General features: G+C 44.1%; 1 protein-coding gene across 3 annotated transcripts; it reads right to left on the reverse strand.

The window, feature by feature from the left end:
- Positions 1–1,451: 1,451 nt before the first annotated feature.
- Positions 1,452–20,600, reverse strand: specc1la (sperm antigen with calponin homology and coiled-coil domains 1-like a). Of its 3 annotated transcripts, XR_012957518.1 has the most exons (17): positions 20,228–20,600; positions 14,579–14,741; positions 14,351–14,480; positions 12,576–14,248; positions 11,815–12,022; positions 11,490–11,563; positions 10,591–10,766; positions 10,087–10,250; positions 9,807–9,928; positions 8,887–8,977; positions 8,292–8,381; positions 8,031–8,187; positions 7,627–7,729; positions 5,997–6,113; positions 5,837–5,896; positions 4,824–5,007; positions 1,452–4,424 (listed from the first exon to the last, which is right to left on the reverse strand). XR_012957518.1 is itself a non-coding variant. In XM_076104431.1 (16 exons), exons 2-16 carry the CDS (start codon positions 14,702–14,704, stop codon positions 4,918–4,920), a joined length of 3,381 nt encoding a protein of 1,126 aa, XP_075960546.1. In that variant the 5' UTR covers positions 14,705–14,741; positions 20,228–20,600; the 3' UTR covers positions 1,452–4,917. The 3 variants fall into 3 exon arrangements, 2 of the variants coding, with proteins under 2 accessions (XP_075960546.1, XP_075960547.1); XM_076104431.1 differs by having other exon boundaries at positions 1,452–5,007; XM_076104432.1 differs by lacking the exons at positions 12,576–14,248; positions 14,351–14,480; positions 14,579–14,741; positions 20,228–20,600 and having other exon boundaries at positions 1,452–5,007; positions 11,751–11,830.
- Positions 20,601–20,794: the final 194 nt, after the last annotated feature.

Here is a 20,794-nt window from a genome sequence, read left to right on the forward strand (position 1 = left end):
GCTTTCTATGCGCAACATTCTACAGTTTGATATAACATCTTTGCATGCATAAACTCTGACAGAAACCTCATTTACTGTATAATAGCAGGTATTTATTTAAGTATGTAGGTGTTGCATAATTAAACTTTTTGTCAAATAAAATGACTCACCTTTTTTCTTGACGCCCTCAGTGCAGACAGAGGATTTCCGGCAATGATAAGAGGTACTAAAAAAAAAAACACACTCGCTCTAAAAAAGAAACACGCAAATTACCGTTTTCACTTTCCACTGAGAGACAAGTTTGAAACTTGAATGATGTCAATAAAGGACCGGTTCACTTCCCCGTGCTGCTTATAAGTCCGGAAAATGAAGAATTTGTCTGCTCGCGCTGTAAGAAATAACAGCGCTTCTTCAGTGAATGACTTCAAACGGATGAAGCTCTTTCCTCTCGCTCACACTCATACTCGCACTCCTCCCTCGTGAAACATATTCAGCCTGATATGAGCATGTGTTTCTTCTCCTGAGGGCGGATCAGTTAAAAGCCTGTTGTGTATTCAGATGAGTCTGTTGACACAATAAAACTTGTTGCATCAATGTCGAAACCCGAGACACAAGTTATCCCGTTTATCATCGTTTTAGGCTTTTAGAGCCATGTCACAGTCTAATTACTGTTGAATTAAATGCGCCTTACACTAGTAGTCATCTCTCGATATAAGAAACATATGTGCACCATTAATATAAATTATGTATTTTTTACTAAGGACAATATTAAATTGAATGCAGGAAGTCAGTGGTACAATTTCCCCCTTATATTAACACACTGTATCTCAAATAAAAGCACTTCAAAAATATATATATTGTACTACTTTCTGTCAATATATAATATTGTTTCAACAGATATAAAACACGTAATTTTATTCAAAAAGTATGTTACTTGATGTATTTTAACACACCCCATTTAAATGGTATTTTACATTTTAAATTAGTGAAATATGTTAATTTTCTAACAAACTAAATATATCAACAGAGACAAACAAGGTGGTTATTTGGCCAAAATCTGGTACGCAAGCTTAGCATCAGTTGTACATGTTCATTTGTAACCAATAACCTAGAGATAAAACTGAAGTTTAAATTCGCAGTCAACTAAACTTTAGACAGCAGAAGATAAACACTGTAGGCCTACATCTAAAAAGTAATTTTCACACCACAAAATCTGTTTTTTTTGTTGAAAACTTCTGCCGAGGTGAAATGATCCTTCTCCACAGACAGAGAGAGAATCCTACTGAGCATGTGCAGAGTGAGTGTCATCACTCTAGCTTGATTCTGATTGGATGAATTAAGTGTGTCACAATTGCCCTCAGTCCCACCAACTGTGAGTCAACTAGAAATGTTACATCTCGGCTTTTCTGAAGTTAAAACCAACAAACGAGTCTGTTTCAATGGTCCCAGAAAAGATTAAGCAAAAGAAGGAATTTGTTGTTTTCGTTTATTTCTTACTGATTATCATCGTAATGTGCACTTAATACTGTAGCTTAGTCCCTTTACACACAAAGACACACACACACGCGTATTCATTCAGCTTTACCCTTTCAAAGGGACCATTTCAGCACTGCATGTAGTGTGATGAGGAAAAATAAAAACAATAAAAATCACACCAAAAACAAAATGCGGCATGGATTGTAACAATAAAAGGCAACATGGAAACAAAAAAGACAAACTAAAGCAGGTTCAGTGGAATTCTCAGAGCATTTTCAAGTAAACACAAAGAAAAATAAATGTATTGTGATGAAGTGGACCCAATAAAGACACAATGCACTGTTCACATTTGCTCGTTATGGTAAAGCTACACACACACACCTCAGGTCCCAAATAGTGTAACATGTCCCTCGTGGCGGCATCGTGTGGAGGTGGAATGTGCTTCCTAGCTTTTGCCAGCCGTCTGGTCTCTCCTCGCGTTCATCAATCACTCTACATATCGGCACACGCTGGACCTCGTAAAGTCCCAGGATCACTGAAGCGTGATCAAAAACACATTCCACTTCCAGGATGGAGAGGCTTCAACTCTTTCTGTAGCTCTCACACGTTCCTGACGGGAGCAATAAAACACGTGGGCCGGTGTGGGAACCAAGCGGAACACACAATAAAACTGTTGGCTGACAATCCTCAGCAACATGTTATCACACAACCACTATCAACAGAGAGCCGATGCTTTCAAATGTCATTAAATACCTCACTCGCACTCTCTCTTGCACACACACACACACACAAAGAAAATAAAGAAAACTGTCATTGTTGCAGGCCCTTGTGCAAACGTTAAACCACTGAATGTCTAATGCAGCTGTACACACTGTGTTGATGCAGCTTGGCAGGATGTGCTTCTAAATCGAGACAAAGATGTCGTATCTGATGTTGCTATTGATGCCAGCTGGCAGCCTCATCTGGTCCAAATCCACCAGACACGGCTGATGACCATCACTCACTAGTAAGTGTTCCTCAAGGGGCTCAAACAAGAAGGACCTTGTTTCAGTGACTGTTTCCGCGCTGCGACACAATGCCCGGTGAGCAAAGATCACCGCGGTTTGAATCACAGTTTCACTCGCAGAAGCCTCGGCTGAACTGGTTAAGGCAGGAAATTAGTGCGGAATACAAAAAGCGTATCTCAGTGCAGCTACGTACTGTATGTGAAGTAAATTCATTGACACTCCAGACACACACATAAAGCAATGACCTCACTACAACAATTGGTAACCATGCAAAATAAATACAGTGAACTTGGTATGTCGAGGCCCGATAAACACACAGCACAACATGGTGGCACTTTAGTTTAAATCCCCCTATTTAGCATTTCAAAGCAGTATATATATATACATTTAATAAAAGGCTTATAATTTACATAAAATGTAGCTGTAAGCATATTTAAGTGTTTATTAATGCATTTGTCCACAACTATAATTCCTCCCGTGGACACCCATAAGTGTAGGATATTAACAGATAAATAATGACAATATAGTGAAACACAGTTGTAATGATATAAATAAGTCTTATTGGAGAAGTTATTACTGCTGACAAACTACATTATTAAACATTTAAAATGTCCTTAAAGCTCTTAAATCAATGATTACATGTTTGTATATAGCTTGTAAATACTAAATAAGGAGACTTAAAGCGATATGCACAACATTAATGTTGCCGACTGAAATCGCACAAACTATATGACATTGTGTGCTGCGAAGTATCTCTATAGTAACTGTAAGTCATACTAGGAATTTCAAAAATGACCTGTCTAACACCGCATCAGTATTCACACACACAACAGAAGTCAACGGCGCAATGAAATGTCCAATTACTTCTGCATATTTTGAGCTAGAAATGATGATAGATGATTTTAGAAAGTACAATTGTTTGCCGTCTTGCCGGGTGAAAGATGAGAAGATACCACTCTCATGTCTGTGTGTTGAATATGAAGCTAGGGCCAGCAGGGGATTAGCTTAGCATTAAGACTGGGAACAGAGGGGAAACAGCTAGCCTGGCATTGTACGAACTAAATCTGCCAACGAGCACCTCTAAGCAGACTCGAGGACTAAAGAGACAATTAAGAGATAGCATGTCAATTAGTGAGCTTTTTTTAATGCTAGGCTAAGCTAACCAGCTCCTTGTCCTAGCTTCAGATTAACCGTACAGGAACCTGAGAGTTGAATCAATCTTCTCCTCTGACGCTCTGCAAGAAAGTGAATACGTGTATTTCCCAATAAGTTGAACTATTCCTTTAATGCAGCGCCGCATTGAGTCTATTCTTCTAATTAGACTCTAAAGTTTAAGGCTCTCTGATCTAAACACAACTTAAATGTCAAACACACATTTTATCTAAAGACTAAATACTACTCACTCATATTTTGGTTTACGATGAAATGATGCCGTGTGCATGTATGTGCCTAATGAAAGAAGTCTAAGACGGCAAATGCAGGCCTACAAAATGCAAACACTCATTCGTGTTTATACGCACCGGTGTACAACAAGCATCATACGAGTGCGTTAGTGCTGCTTAGTGTGTAGTAGTGTTGTAGAACATGGCATATTTCTGTCAGTCTCGACCCGATGCTGATGTAGTAGCTGTCTGCAGCATCAGAAATCGACAATCACAAGGGCTGGGAAACATATTTGGCAACAACTCCCGAAATCTTCAGCTTCACAAACTGTAGTGAAAAGTCACTGCCGGCCTCTGTGGAGGATTGGCACATAGCGAGAGAGAGCTCATATCCTGGTCTCCTGCATCATAACTCTCACAGGCACTTTTATCCATGGAAAGAGAGGCACCTGTATCGAACCGTCACGTCTGGAAGACTTGGTGCAAAAAGGCTGCGTCTGTCTTTTGTATTTTCAGGGTTGTCCGGGGAATTCCAAGATCTCTGACTTGTGGTTTGTTATTCTGTAGAAGCTGATGTTTTCTGCAAATTATTCACAACCAAGAAAAGAAAAAAAAAAACGGTCAGATTTTGCAGGAATTCCCATGGAAACTAGGTTGCGGGTGAAGGAATATTATCTGCCAAGAAAAGTCGGGTCGAAGGCACTGAGACGTTTCTCATGCAGCTCCTTCAGGCGTGAACCAAAGGAAGAGATGATCGCAGGTCAGTTCATACTTGGTTGACCAGAGTTACTTCTCATGGCTTACTAGTGTAACAGTAGACAAACAGGCAACACAAAGCACCCGCTACGCTGCATTGGAAGGATGTAGCATCTGTGTGTGAGTTCAGTGAGGTTCAGGTTTAATGCTGCTTAATACTGAGGACATGCAGCGTGACTGGGTGTTTTGTGGTGGTGGTGGGGGGGGGGGGGGAGAGGTATACCAGTCGTTCATGGGTCCGAGAGGCTGCTGAGAGCTCAGGAGGGCTGGCGTGGCTCTGATTGTGCTGCAGGAGCAGGGTGGGTGAGATGGCGGAGTCAGGTCTCAAAGTACTTGTATATGGCTGTGACATAAGTCATGACACTTTGCCAGTCCGGCCTCTCTGTGTGCACCATCTCATTTATGTCCTGGAACACACACACACACACACACACACACACACGCACGCACACACACACACAGAGAGACAGAGACAGAGACAGAGAAAGAGACGGTTAAGGAGGAAAACTCACCGCTAAACTGAAGACATCTGTCCCACTAAAACCTGCAGTATATCCTAGATAATGTAAACAAGACACTTTAATACTGTGTACATACTTGTGAACCAGACCACACATTCAACCCCTTAACAAACACCTTTCCTCTTTATTTCTCCTTAAAAGGAGTCGTAGTTTGACATTTTGGGAAAAGTTCTTTCTTCCTGAGTTACATGAGACGACTGACATCACTTGCTAAATATAAAGCTACAGCCAGCTGCAGGTTAGCTTAGCTTAGCATAAAGACAGCTTTCCTGATTCTTTCCAAAGCTAACAAACTCTGCCTACCTAAATAGTTAACATGTTGTATCTCATTTACTACACACTACACACACGTCTTTTTGCTAAACTAAGCTAATCGTCTCCTGGGTCCCTTTATTATTGTATAGACGCCACACTATACAGATGAAAACTGTACTGTAGTTCATCTCTGGTTAATGATTAGAATGTCAGTATATTTAATTATGAGTAAGGGGGACATATCAAAAACAGATGATATATGAAAAATAATAACTCTAAAAATGGTCAAAGAGAGACAGACATACACGTTTATGTACACATTCCTCTGAGTATACATACTGTCCAAATTAAGGCATTTCATCTGACCCAAAGTTGTGTCTGGATTTTCCTTCTTTCCCATTATTTCGTTTTTTCTCATATTTATCAGAATAAAGTCGTTTGATATTGGTATCAAGCTTACCAAAGTGCATTTGATGCCCACGCTCTCTGCAGCCTGGAAAGCTAAGGTGAAGTTTCTCTTCTGAGAAAAGAAGAGAGAGTCAAAGTCACACTCTAACACAACGGCGATGACGGAGTCGTGGCGGCCTAAAGGTCGGGGCTTTCCTGGGGGCTCTACTTGCCTTCTCCTGGCTGGTGAGCTCCTGGTAGGGGATGTGTGCGGGCAGGTAGGTGTGGAGCACAGCGCAGAAGGCCAGGCCATCATTCCAGCTGCTGCTGAAGTTCGTGATGTCAATGTTCTGAAAAACAAAGCGGCGATCAGCCACGTAAACTTTGATTTAACTCGACAGAACAAGGAGTCAATAGAAAACCAATCTGTGGGTCCGATCTGAGCAGAGTATAAATTCAGTTGTCGTGGAACTCTTTAAAATGATTTAACCACAGAGACCTGCAGCTTGATCTGTTGACAGATCTGGGATTTTATATGACGTGTCAACAGTACTCATCCATATCATATTTATCATCAACTGCCTGCTGACCTTTGCGGAGGCTGTAAATCCGTGACATTTTAAACAACCACTAAGGTTAAATGCAACTCGACAAGCGAGTCTCCTCAACTATAATCTGGATAGTGTCGCTATGACTCAGAGATAGCCTCGTGTTTTTGTCAGGTATGTAACTTGCAGGATGTGTGAAATGTTGCACACTTCCTGGAGAGCAACCACAGAGTCATGGTAACCACAACCTACATCAGTTTAAAAGGAGTAAACATCGCTTCAATGTGGCAAGAGGCAGTGCCACACCTGTGGGTCATTTCTAGGTTTAACTTTGACATTTATTATCTCTGCACACATTTAGACAGGTGAGCTTCGATTTGAATCAGTCTCAAACTGCATTCAACAACAACAACAACAACAACACCACCATCACACCGGACTGAAAGGACAGATGAGGACAGAGACGCACTTCAGCTCCAAAGAGGCAAAGCTCTAATCCTAAAGATTTGAATGATCTCAAACCATCGTTTTTGATTCTACTCATGGTCTGAATTTCTTCTGCAAAAAGTATTTACATTTTATTCGTAACTCTCTATAAAGTAAGTTTCATTTTTAGTGGCGGAGTCTGCCATTCCCGCTCTGTCTTGTAATTTGCTACTTAAGTATGTACGAGGGATTCACAGGAAGTGATGCAGCATGTAATCCATCTTTACTGTTTTTCATTCATGTTTGCTGCCTCCAGAATTCTGGGAACTGTAGTATTAAACTGTACTTGCTGGTACCACCAGTAACCACAGGAGTCGCCAAATCAACCAGGACAACGCTCATGCTTTGTCACAGTCACTGTACAGCTCAGGGAGCTGCTACAGATTCAGTTAAGTGTTAAAAATGATTACCCTCTTGACAGTATGTACTGATCTAACAACAAAAAACAACAACAATCAGCTCTGATACTATAAAAGAAAAACCTCCGTCTCTTATTTTGCATGATTCATTGATTTTAACTACGAACATAAACATCAGTTTCTGACATGTAGTACAAAATATATTATACTACCATGAAACTCAAACCAGCGGAAGGAAAAACTGTTTTTGAAGCTCATCTTGTCGCTTTTGATGAGAACTGGCACTGTAATGAGATTACAAAAGGCTTCATACAACCTTTTTTCTCTCCCCAACTCCTGTAAACAGGCCGTGATGTGTAAAACCTTTCGCTATGTTTGTTACTTAATGCCAGCTTCTTCCCAACATATTGGGGAAGAGTTCTAGAAACGTCATGTGGGATCGGATCAGCTGGTACCTTCCAGGGACCTACCTGATAACCCTCAGTCTTCTTCTGGCACCACTTCAGCAGAGCATTTCTCTTGGAGCCTCCATACTCTCTGGCCAGTGCTGACAGCGGGTCCTTTCTCTCTTCTCTGTAGCAGTCACACAGAAGACACGCGTGAGCAAACACTCAACAGTTTTAACAGATTTACTAAGTCAGTGAGGCGAGCAGATTACATGGTAAGCATGTTTGCTTAGCGAGCTCGGAGAGGCGTCCTGGGCTGTATGATTTGTCAGGAGACCAATCGCGACTACAGTATGAAGAGGTGAAGTCAAACCGGCCGACTAAAATCACTGACCAGAATGAAAACACGGACTTTAAACCGGCAGCGTGAGCGACTCGTATCATATCAGTACAACACACAGGTGAGTCAGTGGCCCAGCAGGTGGTACCTTAGGCGGCTGCGTGCTGTGGGGGTGATGGAGGCGGTGGGGGAGGAGGAGGACAGGGAGAGCGGGGAGGAGGCAGCACTCATAGCCATCAGGGAGGTTGAGGAGGAATCTGGAGCAGACATGTCCCTCTTTATCTCCTCACTGCTCCGGCGGGACACTGCTCAGGATGGGGGACACGATTAAAGACCGTTTTTCTTAAAACTAAACTATCGACTGAGCTGGTTTAAAATAAGTTTGTTTAACTCAGCAAGCATCTCTGACCTGATATTGTCTTGGTGGAGTCCATGTTGGGGACCCTCTGGTGGACAGACGGAGGTCGGCTAGCCGAGGTTCCCCTGAGAAGGTGCTCCGCTGTGGATACATCACAGTATTTACATGACATATAGTGCTTCTATAAGGGACTTACTCTGGAATTAGATAACAGGGTCAATAAAAGAGCCACATTCCAAAACAATCACTCAGAGAAAAATAAATGGATGGAGCCTATGGCCAAGTCTGCACGTTCACATAAAACACTTGAACTCATTACTGGTGAGAACGAACTGTGGGAAATTCTACATTACGTGGTGGTTCATCTTTTCCCTCTTATCGTCCCACTCCAGTGTTTTGATTAACTCAAACATGAAGTCAACATACAGTAAACCTGCTCACTGTCAACTCCAGGCCTCTGAGGGGTCATTTCTCACGAGAGAGCGGAGGTCCGTTCCTGTTAGTCCTTAGTTCACTGTGACAAAAGTGTAGCGGAGGGCAGAGGACTCTGGCATTTCCTGTGTGTGACCCATATTTACCAGCACATTATTCTGCCCTCTACGGCGTGTGGAGTGTGTTTAAACGATCACTGTGACGGCTGACTCACCTGGCATGGTGATGTCCGTGTAGCTGGGCCTCTTATCACTCAGGGAGGAGAGCGGCTTGGCTGCTGACATGGAGCCACTTATGGAGTGTCTCTGAAACAGCAAATAACAGCTTTCTGTATTACAAATCATGCAAGTGGTCTTAATTGAGAAAAATACAATCTAAAACGTGTAAATACAACATTTCTAAATAGCGAAATTAATTGTTGCTGTCCAAAGAAAACCAAGTGTCTCTAAATTTGGTGATTTCACAGCCTGAACTATTAATGCTAACAATCAAAAACCCACCGGAACAAAGCGGTTTTGAATTGCTCTTTAAAAACACACAGACACATGGATTTCACAGGACAGTAAAAAACTATTTATATTATGTGTGTTTTGATTTATTATGGTTAGTTCACCTACAAGTGATATACTCTTACATATGTGTGCTCACCGTGTGAACAGACAAAGTTATTTATTATACAAAAAGTGTATAAGAATGAGTGGGATGTATGTTCACATCTGAGAGAGTATACTGCGAGTACAAATACAGAAAGGACAGGGTGCGTCTCATATTTACTGTTCACACAGTTCACTGACTCCTGGGAAAGTTTGTTTATCTGAATATTAATAAACACTTCACTGGGCAAAAACACACTATCATACACAAAACAATAATAGTTTGATCCTCATTCATGAGTGTTAGATCCGGCGATAAGACTTTCAGGTGTGCAAGAACTTTGCAAACCAAACCTTGCATCAAGTCAATTCTAGTTTTAACTATATTCATGTCTTTTAAAACCATGTTTGTTAATGATAAGTTTTCCATCTTACGTAGTTTTTAATACCGTCTTTTCACACTGCGGTCAATAAAGCTTCTAACTAACCACTGAAAAGTATGAAATGTGAAAGGTAACACGTGAAGCCTGTCCTCCTGTACCTGTATGGGGGAAACAGCAGCTGCTGGGGGCGTCTTCATGGGACTGGGGCTGAGGGGGGTGCGTGGTATCGGAGCGGCCGTGGCTGTTGGCGTCGCCGGGGCGCTCCCATTGGAAGGTGGACCTAAATTAAGAGCGAAAAGGAACGCACACACACAGCTCAGTTTAGACCTGGTCCACAACTCCTGATGCCATGAACTGTGTCGGGAGAAAAGTTCCTTCTGTGTGGACAAGCAAGGGATACAAGTGAGGAAAGCGGAGCATGTTGTGGTTGTGGGGTACCTTGTGAGGCACTGTCGAAGCTCTTGATGAGGTTTTTGACGGTGGGCGAGGGCTCTGAGGAGGTGGACGATCGCCGGCTGAGACCCATCCCCTGTCTGAGAGCAGCCAGGTCCCTCTCCACTGCATTCATGTAGTTATACACTCGGCCTCTCTCCTCGTCCTGCCTGGGAAACACACAGTACTCTGCTCAGTATGTACACTCACAACTCCTACGCTGTCATCTTCTAAATCATGGTTGGAGGAAGGATCTTATTCTGGGGTTTATATCATGCTGTAGCGACAGTTATGGGGAAATTCTAAGTATAAATAAATTGTTTATTCTGTAAAAGGCAATTTTTCAACTGTGGAATTCAGAGATAAATGGATGCAAACCCTGTAACCGAGCACCATGAATCACAATCACATAAGCAAAGTTAGAGATTCCCTCGTTTGTTGTACAAACACAAGACAGACGATGTCAGCGTGACGTTGGGGCTCGTCCAAGCGTCTGTCCGTGGGTCTTACTTGCGGGTCTTGACCTCGTCCAGCTCCTTGCACAGCTTCTCGTTCTTGTCCTGGTTTTCCAGCAGCCGGCGCCGCAGGTCTCCGATCTCCTCCTGCGCTTCGGACTTGATGTCATTAGCAATGACGACAGCCGTCTGCAGATCAGCCTGGAACTGACGCCACTCCATCGACTCCTCCTGCGCACACACACACACACACACACACACACACACACACACACACACACACACACACACACACACACACACACACACACACACACACACACACACACACACACACACACACACACACACACACACACACACACACACACACACACACACACACACACACGAGAGGAGATTTAACTTTCAATAACCATGATTGTCTGTTCCAAAAAGAGACTTTATACAAAGATCTTTACATACATCACGTAGATGATGTTTCTGAAACATGAATAACGAGTTTCTATAATAGAACAGTCAATTTGATCATGAATGTATTCATAGAGATATTATGGTTAGTTGTATCTTTCTAGCGAAACAGCAGGTAAAGCAACTAGGTGGCTCGTGATTGGGTTTGGCCGGTGTATGGGCGGGACCTCGATAGTGTGGCTCCACCCCCGATCACAACTGCACAGACTTTGGCACCAGCGCAAGATGGCAGCGCCCGTATCAGCAATATTTTTGGCTTCACATTTGTTCAATGGGAGGAAGTGGAGATGCGTCGTCCATCTTTACATACAGTCTATGGTTTCAACCAGTGTCGACATAAAAGTACCGGCCTAAAATTGCTGCAGTTTCATGTGCCGTCTTCCTTTCTCCTAATGAAGCAATCTAAAACAAAAGAGCTTCATGCTAACTATTATTTGCATGTCTGCCCTCAAATCGCTCACTACCCGCCTGCAGCGCTCTTACCCTCAGTTTGCGGTGAAGAATCTTAATCTCTCTCTCCATGTCGTGCTTCTGGTCCTGCAGCTTCTTCACCGAGTCTGAAACAGGTATATAAGTGAATGCATGTTTGTTTGACTCAATACCACAAGTGTTACACTGAAGATTCACAGTTAGAGGAAGTTTGACAAACACATGGTGCCAGGAGATTAAGACTTTTGAGATGTGAAACATGATTCATTGGTTCTTACTGGCTGCTCCAGCAAACATGAGGGCGCATAAACCTACAAAGTCAGTCAAAGTCGGACCATCACAACGAGTTTACACTGTTCCGTGTGTTCGGCCCGCTTACTCTCGAGGTCCGTGATGATGAGGTTGTCGTGGAGTTTGAGAGCTCGGTGCTGCTCCACCTCGTCCTCCAGCTCAAAGATGGTCTCCTTCATGTCTGCGATCTCGGTCTCCTTCTCCTGCAGCTCCACGCGCTGCTTCTCCAGCACGCGCTCCTGCTCGGCCATCTGCTGCTGCACCTGCTCCTGGAAGTGTCTGTAATCCCTGTCCAGCTGCACGCGCACACACACACACACACACACACACACACACACACACACACACACACACACACACACACACACACACACACACACACACACACACACACACACACACACACACACACACACACACACACACACACACACACACACACACACACACACACACACACACACACACACACACAGGAAGAGTTGTATTGTTCATTTCATTAACAAGCCACGAAGTAATTAGCTGACTAATGTGCAACAAAGCTGCAGCAGTGTCATACAGTTATTTATAGAGATGTATTGTGTACAGTGTGTTAAGTACATCCTCTGCTTAGTGTCATGTTGCTAAGGTACCAACAGGAAGGTAGACTCTGGAGACCTGGATGCTGAATCTGTGACATTTACAAGGTTGAATCTGGCTCTGCTCCACAGACAATTAAACTCTCAGTCCCATCTAGGCCAAACACTTAAATTTAGCATCCTATGGCTTCAGGAAACTGATGCCCTACACATTATTTCTGTAATAGCCTGCGATTTGACATCTCTAAATCTCTTTCGCTTTTCAACTCACCTTACTGAAAGTCTCCTGCAGCCGGGTGAGTTCGCTGTGGGCTTGTTTCAGCTCCTCCTGCAACTTCGCCGCCTTGGCCTCCGCCTCTTCTTTCCCCTGACGCACTCCTTCCAGCAGTTGGCAGATGTCATTTTTATCCCCGGCCGTGTGAAGGGAGTACAGCTCGGCCACCCTCTGCCTCTCCTGGTCCAGCTGGTTTCTGCAGCGGTTCAGCTCCGCCTGGTCACTGCTCACCGCGGCCTTGTACTCTTCTAGAGCGGCCCCCATGGCGGCCCGACCCTGTCTCTCGGACTCCATGATGCGCTCCATCTGGTGGTTCCGCTCTTTCAGCGCTCCGATCATCTCCTGGGCCTCGGCGTTGTCCTGTTCAGCCATCTTCAGAGTGTTAGACAGGTGTTGTTGAACCCCCAGCAGCTGTTCTCTCTCAAAGCGGGCGTTGTCTGCCAGGTCTCCGTAGCGCTGCTCCAGCTCCATGTAGCGGCCGCTCTTGATGTCCTCCTCTAGTCCGTACGATATGTGATGGTCATCCAGCAGGGAGCGCAGGTACTCGATCTGTCGACCGTACAGCTCCAGCTTGTCGCTCTGCTGGCACAGGGAGTCCATGAGGATCACCTTCTCTTCGCCGAGCCGCTCGTTCTCTCCGTTCAGCTCCTGGGTGATCTGTTGCAAGTCGGCCAGCTCCTGCAGCGTGGCCTGGAGCTCCTCGGCGGTGCAGTGCTGGTTCTCCTCCATCTGGTGGATGCGCTCCGTCAGACACGCGACTGACACCTCGCTGGCATTGTCACTGCTGCCCCTCCGCGAGCGCTCCCTGCTGGGCGCGCACTCCGATTCGGATGACGAGGAGGCTCCTGAGGGGGCGTCCAGGGCGTCGTCGCTGGAGGTGACGGCCTGGTAGACCTCGCTAGATTCACTGTCGAGGTTGTCCGCTGAGCCTCCGTGCTGGTGTCCCGTGAGCAGGTCCTCCAGGGAGCCGGGGGCCGAGCCTTCCACCGAGGAGGTCAGCGTACCCGTTCCTCCGCCATCACTCTGCCCGCTGCCCACGGCCAGGTCCGGGCTCAGTGAGGCGTAGTTGAATAGCTTGTCGGACGCATCCAGCCTCTGCTCCAGAGAGAAGCCCAGCGCATTGAGCCGGTCTTTCAGCATCCGGTTCTCACTCTTCAGCAGGTTGAGCTCCACTCGGATGGCCTGGTTCTGCTCTTGTAAGAGAATCAGAGTGGACTCCACATCAGCTGCTGTGATGGCTGAAACCGGGGGCTTCTCCACCTCCTCCTCCTCCTCTTCCTCCTCCTCCTCCTCCTCTTCCTCCTCCCCAGCTTCTTCCTGCTGCGGCGCTTCCTTCCCTCCCAAGCCGAGCTGGGCCCTCATGCCCCTCAGCTCGCTGCGAAGGTGGAGGATCTCCACATCTTTGCTTTTCGCCAAACCCAACAGGTCTTTCACTTTGGTCTCCAGAGCCACCTTATCACTGATCTGGCTGTCTGATTTAGACTTGCTCATACGGCCATCAGGCTCTGGCAGGAGCTGGCCACGAGAGCGCTTCCCCGAGGCTGTGTCGCCCGCTGCAGTCCCGGAGACCAACTGCTTCTTATTGGCGGAGGTCCTGGATGTCCGAAGACGGTCTCGTGACGAATTTGGCTCCTTGGAAATCGATGTGGTCGTCCGCTTGGATGAAGCACCTGGTAAGAGAGAGAAAGAGAAAAAAAAAAAGAAGTACTCTTTACATTTTCAGTGAAACAACTTACGAAAGATGAAACTCAAATATGTGCGTAGAATATTACCCGACGTTGTCTTTGGCTTGCTGTCTAGGTTGCTAGCATTAGTCCCGGTGGAGGCCGTCCTCTTGGTCTTGTTGACGGCATTACTTGATCCTCCGGCCATAGCTGCTAAAAGATCATCATTGCTTTTCACCTGAAAGCACACAAAACAACCAATAAACTCACTTCCAAACAAGAAAATCAAATCAAATTCACACCTGCATGTAGTCGGTCACGTGACGAGTCTCTTACCTTAGACAGCGGTGCAGTAGTGCTGGTCTTGGCTGCAGGCTTTCCGGTCCCAGACGTCACCGTGGCGTCCGCCTTCCCTCGATCTCCGCTCACCTTACTCACCGCTGGCCGGACCGACTTCTTCATACTGAGCTCTGTGACGCCGATACATTTACAGCTCAATCTGTGCACGAAGGAGGGGAGGAGAAAGGTAATGTATGTCAGTGCGCAGAGTGATAGCTCTAGTTTTCCACGGAGGAGGAATTCTTTCCACAGAGGCTATTCCCTGAACACTAGAAAACGGTGAGACCACACTGAATAGCTGAGCACTTGTAGAAAACCTTTTCCTATCTGTGGTTTATTCTAGATAGGATATTCCTTTGCTTATTCTCCCGATCCCCATCACTGCAGTAACATTTGGAAGCTGTTGAAACAGCTTTAGGGGTGATACCAGACTCTAAAGGCGGACATTGAAATAGAGGCTTTCAAAAGGCCAACCGATATCTCCACTAGATGGCTCTCGTGTGTTTGTGATGGTTCAGTCAGTTCAGAGTTTCACTCGGCTGTCAGCTGCAACACCGACCGCGCCGATAAAGCGTTTAATCAGTGTGGGTGGTTTGCATGGACAAAGATGGGCAAGACAGAGTTTTTCCATCTTTTTCTGGTGCAGAACAATAAGCAGCAGAGCCCCAAAAAAGGGAAAAAAGTAGATTCCTTCTCAGATCAAAGTGAAAGCTCAAACCAACACAACTGCAGTCATATTTAGCGAGCCCAAAAAATATGAGTGTGTTAGTCTGTTACCGGGCAACCGGTCTGATGCACTGAATAATCATCTCGCACGGCCAAGAAATCATTTAGTGCCATGTTCGTGCAAGATGTGCTCATTCCAGTTCACAATTACTGTTGCTCTATTTAAAACAACTCGACGACCCAGAAAAGATTCCTAATACCTATTTAATGGGAGCACATTCTTGAGTGTGATCTGGTGTGCTGCCTCGTGCATTGTTGCGAAAATGTGGCTTGAATTAATGACAAAAAAATTATTCTCTCAAACTATTTCAAATGAAGCACCTAAAGCGATGTTGGATGTATCTGCTGCCTATAAAACGGTGTTCATTTGGCAGTGGACAGGGCGGTGAAACTGGCTGTAACCAAATCACAAAAGCTTGTATAAAACTTTATTCTTTATTTCGTATTGTTCGCATGTTGCGTCCAGGTCTGAGGAGAACCTGACTCGATGCCACGATAGCAAGAAAAGTGATTTGGGACGCAGCTGGAGACAAAGAGTAAGTACTTTAGCACAGATTTGGAGCTCTTTTTTAGCTTGAAGGCTCTTGAGAGGAAACAAAGTGAGTTATTGTGCATCGGGAACACAACAAACAATCTATCTCTGAGGTCTGTTGTTTTCCTGAGCAGAAGTTTATTGTTCGGATATGGAAATACATATAATCACTAACTCGCAGTAAATCAGACTTTAAACAGAACCCTGTGAGAAGCACAAATGTTTAGACAATACGCAGACTGAAGCATTTCCATGAATCTTAACTACATACACACACACTGCGAAAATAAATCAATATTTAAGGTCTGATAAAGCCGGGGGTGATCGGCACACAATAGCTCCCATCCGAGCCACATACATTGTCAACCTTCTCTCTCTCCAGAGAATCCAAAATAACCTGCTACTAAACCACAACTCGACTCTCTTCAAAATCAAATACTTCTCTAATAGATTTCAGCTGTGTTTTTTCTTGGTACAGATGTTACTTTAAATCTGTCATCCTGCACCGAATCTTTCACTTTGAGCGTACTGGCTTGCCATCCATTTTCTTACTGCCTGTGGCGATATTTATTTTGGTTATCGTTTCTGTCGGGTTAACCTTGGCCTCCAGTGACGTAGATGCTGAGAAGTATTTAGCTTCACCTAATTCATACGACCAGACGACAAAGACACACAGCCCTGGCCTTCAGGAAGAGTTAGGAGGAGAGTTTGACTGGACTTCAAGATAAAAATGTGAAGTTGCAGGACCTGAAATCTTTACTCAAAATAACATGCCAACTGTTCTTACAGCAATAAAACACAGGTCACATGCCATCAGACCACAGACAGTTATGTGTAAGGTTAGAAAGAAACAATCTTCCCCGCCTCATGGGGAGGAAATGGCGAATAATGTGTCTCAGCTGGTAGATTTTAGTCCCTGAAAACAGACAGCAGGGTTATGGTTATGACACAAACTCAACTTTCAGAGTATACTTTGAAGCATGTTTGTATCTGCAACTTCTTCGACCACTCATGAATATAAAGTCTACGTCGACACCATGCATCTTTCCCCCAGTCAGGGTCTCCTCAGTTTGAACATCTGCATCCCCACAGGCATCACCTTATTTGGAAGCTTTATGTTGTGGCCATACTCATGTCTGAACAGGTCTCGCTACATGTTACCCAGACCTGGACTTTGTATGTCGACAGGTCATCTTAACTTATATACGCAGCTATGAATAAATGTCTGGGAAGCTTCTGTTGTCTTGCCAGCACTTCGACCGTCCTGCTGCGCATGTCTTCTTACGTATTTGAGGGGTACAAAGACGTGTATGAGCACCAACGCAGCTGCTAAACTCATACATGCCACCAGGCGACTATCGTCTCCAGCTGAGGCTACAGGACAATCAATAGGACTCAGCTTACATTACACTATATTATGACCCTTCTATGTAACACTTTCCAGCCTTATCTGTACACATAACTCCGTACGGACTGCGTGTATTTATTCATAAAACAAACGGTTGACAGGGCGTTTTACCAGAGCATTGACATGTGCACTCAGAAACGACTGCAGCCAGTTTTCTGAATAGCTGAATGTGTGTCAAAGCAGATGTCTGAAACAGGGAGCAGCTAGCTGAAGGCAGATCTCTTTTCATTGGATCTGAATAGACATGGGAGCACAGGCTGTGGACCAGAAGTGCAGCTAAATGGGGCAGCTGCCTTTTCCTTCACTCTCTCACTCTGCAAATCTCCAGCAAAAAAGGGTTTGTGTGTGTGAACCACTTTAGAAACTTAAAAAAAAAACAATAACTGCAATATATATACCATGCATTTATACACACTAGCCTCTCAGACTCCACCGTCGTATACACCAACATCTGTGATGAATCACACCGCATCGAAAACAATGCCGTTTCTGTGATGCTGAAAAACTATTTTCTTTGGTGACCCCACAGGACCGTTTGAGATAATGATGCATTGTTGTTTAAATATAGCACACACAGAAATGAAAAGGTTTCTCTACAACTAGCAGACATTTTCTAAAATATTAGCTAACTGCATCAATCTGTTGAGGAGGAAGAAAGATTGTGGGTGCCGATATTCAGAATCTACTAAACATCAAAGGATATGATTATTTAAAAATGTCATAATGTTGCCTATTTAATACAAAAAGTCCATCATTATCCATGCTATGAGCGCTAAGAGGTTGTCCACAGAATTTACATGTGACTCAATTTAGCCATGTAGCTCTGTGCGCTGCAGAATGTAAGCTGCTCCTTGATACGCCAGAAGCCAATAACACTTAATCCTGATTCAAATTAAATAGAGCGGCAGTATTCAATTTCAGTGTTAATGAATGCAATGGATCTGATCCGAGGCTGGCCAAAGGAACAAGAGTGTGTGTGTGTAGTGTTCCTTTACAGACAGCCGGACGAAGCACGAGACGGAAAACGCAGAAGAAGAAACAGCCGAGTTGAGTCTGGGGAGAGAAAGAGGGAGGGGAGGGGGGGGGGGGGGGGGAGCGCAGCACTGGTATAGTAACTCATTAATGCCCCTTCCCTGCTCGCCTTCCTTATTCACGCTTTAACTGCGGGGAGGCACTTACTTGCCATAACATCAGTTTCCTGTGGTAAAAAAAAACCCTAAAAAGGGTGACTGTGTGTGTACAACGACAAGCAGGCACCAGTCTGCCTGAGACAGAGCAGACACTGTCAAACCTTGAATTTCATTATATAATAATATGCCTATTAATACACAAGCCTGGAATGCAATTAAAGAAGCCATTTTTTATGATGTAGGCTCACATTAATCTTTGTATAGGTAAAGAAATGATTGAGCTGTGGCGTTTTTGTGAGTAGTCCTGCCTAACACAACTAATTGAACCATTTTTAATACATTTAACCAATGGGTGTAAACCTGACCTATTAGGCTGTCTTGGGAACATATTTATTTATTTACTCTCACCTCGGGGCAAAGTTCCCAAGACTGGAGAGTTTTCCCCCCAAAAAAAAGATTATCTAAGAGCAAAGCAATGATCAGGCAGAGCCAAGGAGTGTCTCATAAGTCAGATTTACCAAGACATTGATTTAAAGAGTGGGCTGTGAAATATTGCTCTTCCTAAGCCATTTCCAGGAAAGTTGAGAAACATCTGTGGTCAAAAGGGGAGATGATTTAGTATGAGAGAGAGAGGAGGATTTAGGAAGATACTCAACAGAGGCCACAGCTCTGCTATAGTATGCCCAAAGGCCACTGACATGCTGCAACATCACTTCACTGTTGACTTTTCTCAGGGGGGTGGCACATTTACATTGTTCTTGGGCTACACCTACATTAGCAGCCGCACGGCTAACGTTAGCCCAAACAGAGTGTCATTCAACCACACAAGCAGATGCTTCCACCAACCAACACTTTGAGATGAAGACAACAAACCCACTATATGGAGAGAGCATACGCCGGTTCAATCATGTTGTAGACAAAAATATCAACTTTAAAACCAAGGAGATAACACAGCTAGCTAGTTAGCCATTAGGTCAGGCACGCAGGGAATGTCAGTCATTTCACTTCCTGTTTGGACACACGCCTTCAAAACAAAAGCACAGAGCTAGACACGTAAGCACAACCCTTCAACAACTCTTCATGACAGTGTTGTTATTATATCAAAACTCTGACAGAGCAAGATTATATACATAGAGTTAAAGTAGAGGTATAATAGATGATATAAAGTAAAGTATAGTAGATGTAATATGGGTTATACTGCCGATAGTAAGAGCCAAGACACTTCCAATTTACTATAAGAGTCAAAACGGTGAAAAGAACTTACATTAGAGAAATCATTGAAAAATATGTAGCTATAGTTAACGTAAGCCTTGTAAAGATGTGCTGAGTACTAAAGTAGCAGAATTAGAAATGTATCACAGAATTGATTTAAAATCACCACAAACAAAAGCTTTGTGACAAAAGTCAACACAATTACTGTTGCAGTTAAACTTAAATAACTTTACATTTTAAATAAAGCTGTGTTTACCACAGTTAGTTACACTGACGCACATTTAATTATGAACGACACTGAGGCTACATGTCAACACCTCATAACTTATTTTGAAATTGTCTTTAGTATAGGTCCAAGTGATTTCTCCTAGCTTGACAGCTGACCAAAAATCTGGTTTGATGGTGCTTAAAACAGCAATTGTTTGCTATTTAAAACAAACGAACAAACAAAGCGAGTCTCCGTACTCAACGTAGCTTCAGATTAGGTTTGTCCGTTTCTTTTCAGGCAGTTAATTCACCTCAACTGCCAGTTAAGCAACGGCTAAGCTAAGGCTGCTAATGCTATCGGTAGGCTAACGATGTTAGCATAGCCGGTAGAAAGACAGCGCTCTGTCAGTACGAAGATGAACTATTCATACCTGAGGTTCTCCTAATGTTTCTGTTTGATACGTTGATAAATGTCCGATGCCTCGTCATTTGTAGGCGCTAACAGTTCGCTCATTAAACAACTTCAGACTGCAGGCAGCATCAGTTTCTTTCTGTTGGCAGCAGCCGGATGATCCTCTCTCCCCCTCCTCTGGTTGCATCACCCTCTGGACAGGGGGGACACTTTACTGCCTCCAGGATCTCTCAGTATCCAGTGGGTCGTTTATTGGTGCTCCTAAATGACTCCAGAAGCTCGGCCAAAAGTCTGCAGCGCCTCTCCTCAACCAAGTCCACTACACCTTCACACCCTCTGCAATTAAGAGGAGAGTTAGTGGGCACATGTTGGCCAAAGTTACCAAGAATTATCCCATCGAAAGTTTACATACATCTTTACAATATCTCTAAAATATCAAACACCTTAAATATAAGACTATTAACTATGTGGACATGTGCATAAATCAGTTTTTTTGTTAAAAAAACTTTATTTTTGTTTTGGTGGTTGCCTAATGATAACAGGTTGAAAGTATACTTACCTTTAATTTACCATTATATTATTGGAA

The sequence above is a fragment of the Anarhichas minor genome, unplaced genomic scaffold (genome assembly GCF_050575085.1).
Source record: "Anarhichas minor isolate MPS153535 unplaced genomic scaffold, ASM5057508v1 ptg000030l, whole genome shotgun sequence".
Taxonomy (NCBI): Eukaryota; Metazoa; Chordata; class Actinopteri; order Perciformes; family Anarhichadidae; genus Anarhichas; species Anarhichas minor.

Bases quoted from the DNA above. Each gene is read 5' to 3' on its own strand.
- specc1la (XM_076104431.1), bottom strand. From the start codon at position 14,704: ATGAAGAAGTCGGTCCGGCCAGCGGTGAGTAAGGTGAGCGGAGATCGA. The intron at 8,382-8,886 runs GTGAGTCAGCCG...ATGTATCCACAG, and splicing joins CACGGACATCACCATGCCAG to CGGAGCACCTTCTCAGGGGA. The intron at 5,897-5,996 runs GCAAGTAGAGCC...TTCTTTTCTCAG, and splicing joins AGCTCACCAGCCAGGAGAAG to AAGAGAAACTTCACCTTAGC.